Source organism: Glycine soja, chromosome 18 (genome assembly GCF_004193775.1).
Source record: "Glycine soja cultivar W05 chromosome 18, ASM419377v2, whole genome shotgun sequence".
NCBI lineage: Eukaryota > Viridiplantae > Streptophyta > Magnoliopsida > Fabales > Fabaceae > Glycine > Glycine soja.
The window spans coordinates 16,249,120-16,257,085 of NC_041019.1; the positions used below are offsets into that span (position 1 = coordinate 16,249,120).

Below are 7,966 nucleotides of genomic sequence, written 5' to 3' on the forward strand. Positions count from 1 at the left end.
TACTGCCTTATGGTAATCGATTACTAGAGAGTAAAAATCTTTGGTAAAAGATTTTTCTTTTTGAAAAATTCTCTTGATCAAAATTGTGCTATTCAATATTTTGAAAAACTCTTTTAATACTTATCTTAATTGAGTCTTCTCTTGAATCTTCACTTTAATCTTGATTCTTGAAATTTGTTTTGATTGAATGACTCTTTGATTCTTGAAACTTGCTTTGATTGAACGAATCTTTGATTCTTGAAATTTGTTTGACTCTTGATTCTTGACTTGAGTCTTTGGCATCATCAAAATAAACTTGGAAAACATTGCTTCCACACCCACTCAGTTGAAACCATTAGAGGAGAAAACACAAGTAAAACTTGGCAAATTTGGTGAATGAAAATATGTAATTTTTTTTGTCACCATCATGATGTTGGTAGGATATATTCACCAATTTTATCTAATGATTAATCTCCATCGAAGAACCTTGCTAACTACCTTTAGTGGAATTTTTCTTCTCAATCACATTTTTATCTACAAGGGTCAAACCCGAGATCTTGTTTAAAAGAACTGAATTCAATACCACTCAAATCAATGACTTGTTAGTAAATAAATATATGTAATCTAATTATAATTAATTAACTACCAAACAGAAACATTCTTTATGAAATTTCGCAAAGCAAACAACAATCACCCTTGCTATTCCTTAAAAAACAACATGAAAAAAATTTATGTAACTTTCATGAGCTATATTGAAGCTCTAATTTGAGATGTAAAAGTTAGCAACACACTCTTTGACACACTCTTTAGAATTAATATATTTTTTATTGGTTGAAATTTTTTAGAAATTACAAAATTTGGTGAATCTCACATCTTATTTAATAACTCGCTTGAGTTTGTTATTTTCAATACATTTTAACCAATAAGAGAGTGTGTATGGAATAATGTATTATTAACGCTTTGTTTCACTTCTATTGGTCTATGAATTGGTTACTTTTAAGAGACGACGATCCAAAGGAGCTTTTAGATGCTTGTAATGGTTGAGATATGACCAAATTTCTTTTTGGAGCAGTAGGAGCAGAAGATGACATTCTCTTGTACCTTGATGCATTAGAAGTGTAATCTGCCTTCTTCGTTGTGTATGGCATATCTCCACCTAGATTTAAGTCCAAACCTGCACTTTCAGCCCCAACATGATTTTCTCTAACCCCATTACCAACATATGCTGTGAGTGCAGCTGCTATTGCAGATTGAAATTTTGGGGTAGCCGTGATTGCCTTGGTTGCAGCTACAACAGAATCAGGTAAAGGTTGTTGAGAAATGACACGGTTGCTAATGTAATTGGGTTGATAAAGATGCCCCTGAAATGGTTGTTTTCCAGTCTTAGTAAGGAAACCATTTTGGTTACTATTTTGGGTGATCAATCCCTCATAGTTGAAGCAATCACCATAAGGACTCCAAGGTGACTGTAGCATGCTTGATTGCAAAGGAGAGAAAGTACTTGAGGAAAAATGAAGATTTGTTGATGAATGTTTTGGTATGAAAGACAAGCCTGGGGTGAACTTTCCAACATGAGGTGAAGTTTGAGGTGAGGTGAGGTCAAGAGTGATTGTGGGGTGAGAATTAGAGGTTGAAATAGATGAGTTGTGGAAGTACAAGTGTTGTGATGATTTTGAAAACTGCTGATCATAGCTTGATGATGTGAAGTTTAGGGCATTAAGGTTATAAGCAACGCTAGAATTGATGAGAGGGACCGTATCTGAATTGGCTGGTCCTAGTTGTGAGCTCAATGAAGGAGACTGAAGCATGGAAGCTGCTGCAGAAGTTGTGTAGGCTATGGTAGTGGCTGAAGTAGGAAGTGGGTGGTTGTGAGTTCCTTCATAGGTGGTAATCAAGATTGACATGTCTTCAGCACATCTTTGAACCTGAAAATTTTGAAACAAAAAGATTAATAATTGGTATTAGCTGTAATCTTTTCCGCTGTCCAATTTCAATTGTTTAATCATTAAATCAATAAAAAAGGGAAAAGTTGTTTATACAAATAATTTATTAATTCAACCCAGCTACATAACTCTACCTAAGCTAATATCTTCACCCAATCACGGGTTAATCCCTATTTGTTAAAATAAAAATTCGAAAACTTTTGAAAACAGGAAATTCAACACATGTTGGCAAAGCAAATATATATTCAGTATTTGTTTTAGAAACATTAAAAGTGGAGGTAATGAAAATGAAAGAAATGAAATTTGGTAATGCATATATATATATATATGTATGTATGCAAACATTTCATCCTCTCCTTTTATATATGTGACCTATAATCTCTTGTGTTACCTTAGAGAATGCACTGGAAAATTCTATATCTATACCTGTTTTCTCACAGGACAAGATGGAGAAACAGTGCATCGATAGTATGCTCGAGGGCACGGATTCCCTTTTGCCATTTTCTGTCCATATTTTCTCCATTGGCACCCATCATTCATCTATATATATATATATATATACATATATATAAAAACTCAATTAAGCTCTAAGTTCAGCTATGAAAGAATTTGAAAAAAAGGAAAAACATCAATATTGAAATTTATATTTATATAATAGAACAAAATTTAGATGTAGTTCATTTCAAGTATTATGTTCAGTGTAGTAAGTTTATACTAACCGTTAGGGTATCACATCTCGCTCTGATACAAACCCTGGCCTTCTTGAGTTCAGCATGTTGAGAAACTTCACTTTTATCTCTAGTTCTCATAATTGTCTTGACAACTTTACTTGGTGGCCATGTCTCTGAAAGTTCCTCTTCCTTCCTTTCCCCATCACAACTACTTTCATGGCTTAGATTTTTTATAGCTGAAGAGTCAAATCTGATATCTAATCCAAGTGCAAGTATATCTTTCAAATCCTCATTTTCTCTCATCTTTTCATTTCTATTCTTCTTTTTCTTCATCTCATGTTGGCCTGTGGATGAAATTCCAAGAGAAAGGGAAACAAGTTCACTTTCTTCATCGCTAGTTGAATCCTTTACAAGCTTTGCCAATGAAAGTTTCAAGTTATCGTTTCCTTCTCCAACCTCTCCCATTTCCCTTTTAAGCTTATTATGATCCTAAATATTGTAACACATAAAAAACAGAAGGCAAAGTTATCTAGTATAATGAAAATTTCTGAGTATGGTTATTGATATAGGAGAACTAGCTAGGCATATTGAAACTTAAATACAAATGATGGAAGTTAATGATGCAATGGATTACGTAATATAATATTCTTGAATGTTGAAAATTATGGAAGAAGTTATTATTGTCGATCCACTCTCGTTCGTGGCAATGTTCATTCTTGTGTAACTGTTTACTTTACGTGTCAGGATTTGTCATAATTAATATGCTATGTTAGTCAACGTAAATATATCAATCTTTTTTCCACGGTTAATGCATCGCAAACTATACAAAGCCAAATAATATATGTCGAAAAAAATAGGCTAAGTGCCATAGAAGCATAAAACAACAGTTTTTAGGCTTGACAAAGTTCTATAACATATTCTATTTTTCCAATGCAGTTTTTCTTTATCTACTCAAGTACTAGTTCTTTTGTGGACACATGTAGGAGAAAAGAAGAAAGAGCTGAAATTCACCAATAGCAGATGATTAGGGCGTAAGAAAACCATTGAACTTGAAAAGGCTATGGTATTATTGTTTTTCACGTGGGATTGCGTAGGAATGTTAGTACATTGACTCTGACCTCTCAGCTTGAAATTCATGGTACTGAATCATGATTAATTCGCATATATAAAAAAACATTATACAATAATACATAATCTAAAGATTTGAAACTATGACTGCAATCAGAGTTGCTTTGTAAATTTTAAAATATTAAAAAATTAGAAAGAAATTAAAAGTAAAAATTTTATAATTATAGTCCTTATATGGTTTTGATGTAAGATGTACGTGCAAAGTTTCAAACTTAGATACTATGGGTTGATATTCACGCACCATAGCAATAAGTCACTCAAGAAACCCCTATAGCTAGTCACTATATGGTTGCAAATTCTGTGTACCTGAATTTCTATTTAAAGCCGTGTTTAAATTAATTATTTTTTTTAATTTTATACTTTTTGAACATAACTTTTTTATATTTTTTTATTTCTGAATTTGAAATTTATATTGAAATAAAAAAATGTTATAAGGATGGTTAAAATGTTGACAAATAAATATATAATATAGTAGCTATTTTAAACAAAAATAAACGACAGATAATTTAGTAATTTACTCGTACAGAAGAAATAAATTTAAGGGTTTACTACACCAAACAAATTTAAGGAGTTTAATGATCAAAAGTATAAAATAATTTTTTTCTTTTTGAAGCTAAGTATAAAATAATTTATGAAACTATAAAAGGGCAAAATGCAATATATCTTTAAACTAAAGAAACTTCCGACGTCATCATTATTCCCTCTCAAAATAGATCATGAGTGCCACTAACATTTTTGGTTGAGCAACATTTAAATTTCCCTTCGTTCTAATGAGGTTAGTCACAGGCACTCACAAACACAACATTTGGATAATTGGAGCTTCATCCGAGATTTAATAGGTAATCAAAATATTTCTTCGCCTCCCTCAATTTAAGGAAAGCAAAAGCAGACACATACAAAGCAAGACAATACAACATATTGCTTTGTCTTGGAATTTTTTTTCCTATATCTGTTTATCCATCCGCACAGTTTAATGTTTTTAAGATATTAAAATCATATATAATAATTTATAATTAGACCATAATATAAAATTATTTTACAATATAAAATATATATATATATATATATATATATATATATATATATATATAACTGTTATATATGTCCTATTATTCAACATCAGACTATTTTTTTCTATTAATATTAATTATTAGTTTTTGTTAAAATATCAAGAGAAAATTTGAACTAATAATCTTTTTTTCTTTCTTTTCTTCCTTAACCTTAAGTTCTTATTTTCAAATATATATTAACTTATACTGTATAACTCATTCAATTAGATACTGTGACGTATGATAAGTTTGTATTATTTTTTTCTTAATAGTGACTCGCTCATCAAAGGGCTAATATATCAACATATTCTTGCAAAATCTGGAACATTATTTGTAAGAAGCACTAGACGACTGGAGATAACTGAATATATTTCCTCGCCCAAATCACGCTACTTTACGACTCAAACTAGTTCTATACTATCATTCATGTTTATGTTCAATAATCTTCTTGAGTACTGGCTTGATACTTATCACATGACCTGGCCTTTCATTAATACTACATCTTAAGGAGCATGAGATAATTGACTCAAACATGGGAAATAAGACCATTCTTTTTCAAATGAAAAAAAAAAAAAAAAGTGAAGTATCTCTCAATTAACTTTTCTCTTTTGATTATTAAACTTAACATTCATAGACATCAACTTTTATGAACTAAAGCTAGCATGCATGCACCGTATCCCTATAATTCGATATGTATTTTCATTGACTTCTAACGCTTAATGGAGTAAAATTGTAATAGTAACAATTCCTAGGCTTAGCTTCAAACTGCTAATTATACACATCAAGAAGACCAAAATGAATACCCAAGGGATAGGTAAAATTTCTAAAATGCTAAAGATCTCTTCAAAAAAGAAACTGAAGCACTCAAAAAGGCACAAAATAAAGAAAATCACCTTGTTGCCATTAATTTCTTCACTCTGCTTAGCTTCCATAGAGTATTCTTTCCAAAAATAGATACAATTTCTTTTTGGCATCAATGTTTTCTTCTTATCATCATCATATGAGTCTGGCTTCTTTATATACTGAAACCAACAGTTTTGACTTCAATAATATAAGCTAAAATTCAGAGGTGTTGTCAGCCTCACGTCAAGAGCGTGTATAAACTCCAAGAAGGCACAGTGATTATTTTTATATGTGTATTAGTTGATTTATTATATAATCAAATTAAAATTATGAGCAATATATAATTCAGCATTTCAACTCTACACACATTGGCTAATGGCTATGTAATTATTTTAGACCTCAAATAACAGTAGATCGAGTTGAAGATTTATGTGTTAAACGTCGCAAAAATGCCGACTTCAGTCAAAGTTCACCTGCCGTGTTTCTCATTAACCTTGATTATGGTGAATATATGTATGTGGGTCCTCAATTTCGGTGCCATTTTTGTTTTTATATTTAGAACTCCCTTCCTTTTATCACTGTAAGGCAATAAATTTCCGACAAATTCCCCATCGCAAGGGTGTATTTATTTATTTATAATTTTTAATAAAGAAAAGGCACGAAAGAAACTTTTTTCGTTATTATATATGCTAGTATATAATAAGTGAGGCATTATCTTACCACCTGTTATTTTCCCATAATTCTTTTACCTGGCCCTTTGCATAGTTTTTTTTCCTAACATATATATTTTTCTGCCAAGTTAACTGACGTTTCCCAACCCATTTTCATGTTTTCCTATTTGCATAGTTTTTTTTTCTTCTCTAGTTGGAATTATTATTCTTGTTCCTTTTTTCCCATCCATTTGTATTATCTTTTTTTATTCATTTTCCCATTGATTTTCATAGTTTTTTCCCACTTATTTAAAGAATTTTGTTATCTGTCGGCCTAGACACTTAAGTCAACACTTCTGTAAATTCAATTACTTGAGCTCACACGTCCATAAGGATGGATACATACTAATATATAATTTTAAAAATACTTTTATTTTTTAGAAAATTACCAAATATATATTATAAAAATAATCTATTTTCCTCTTTTTCTTGTGAAGTCTATGAAGAGAATAAGTTTTTTTTTTTGTAAAAATTAAAATAGTATCTCATAATATTCTTTTATGAAACTCCTCATAAGAAAAAAAATGATTATATCTGATCAATAAAAGAAAAGAGAAAAAGGTGAATATGTAAATCTTGATTATTAATTTAAATTTTTATTCTTTTATAAGCATCAATTTAAATCACAACTTAAATCCACTTTTGTCTCTTATAGTTTTATGATTGTGGATTTTGGTCCACAAAATTTTTTTATAGTACATTTAGTTTTTATATTTTTAAGTTTTAGTAACTTTAGTTCAGCTAGTCTATTGTCAACTTTTAAATGAAAATTATAGACATGACATCTATGTCATGATATGACATTGACATGCTAGCATGATAGATAATGTAATATTGTGATTTCATAATGCCTGATTTAGTGATTGTAATTAAATTGTAAGAACAATTAAATTTAATTAAAGTGTTTGTAATTAATTAATTAAATTAATTACCAGGTGATGGTTTGTGATATATATATATATATATATATATATATATATATATATATATAATTACAAATGCAAAAACCTTGCTTTAGGTGGGGATAGTAAGTTTTAGAGTGTTTGACCTGAGATGAGTGGATCTTGAGTGATGAGAACTTGGTGGGCTTAAGAAGTGGTGCGGGTGAAAATAGAAATAAGAGAGAGAGTCATAAACTTAGTACTATTGATTCAAAGTTGAATCACAACACTCAAAACACTCTCATTTCACTCCTTCTTTCCTCTGCAAGACAACCCTACATTGGAGAGTTTGACATCTTTAATTCCTTTACTTGAGAGACCTGTGCTTTAGTCAAGTTTGAGGGCTAGTTTAGTGGTAAGGAACACTCATTCTCCCCCTTTCATCTTCCATTTTTATTTTCTCTCCATGAGAATTATTGATTGTTCATAAAAGTATTCATTTCCATGGTTTTGATGTGGTTTTTGTTGGTTTTTGAAGTTTGGGTGGTGTGGAGCTGTTGTGTGAGTGGGATAAAGTTTTCATCTTAGACCTAAAGTCTCCTCCTTTCTTCATTTCTCCTTCTCAAAGTTAGATCCTTGAATTTAATGGGTAAGTGAGGCTTAACCCATCTTCAAAATCTTTGTTTCATCATTGTTGTTTTGAGCCATTAAAGTGTGTTTTCTTCGGTGTTTATTATTAAACATTGAAATATTTGAGTTGAA

General features: G+C 30.5%; 1 protein-coding gene across 1 annotated transcript; it reads right to left on the minus strand.

The window, feature by feature from the left end:
* Positions 1 to 815: 815 nt before the first annotated feature.
* Positions 816 to 5,769, minus strand: LOC114394654 (probable WRKY transcription factor 72). Its single transcript, XM_028356321.1, has 3 exons — positions 5,664 to 5,769; positions 2,642 to 3,082; positions 816 to 1,904 (listed from the first exon to the last, which is right to left on the minus strand). The coding sequence occupies exons 1-3, from the start codon at positions 5,742 to 5,744 to the stop codon at positions 951 to 953; spliced, it is 1,476 nt and encodes a 491-aa protein (XP_028212122.1). The 5' UTR covers positions 5,745 to 5,769; the 3' UTR covers positions 816 to 950.
* Positions 5,770 to 7,966: the final 2,197 nt, after the last annotated feature.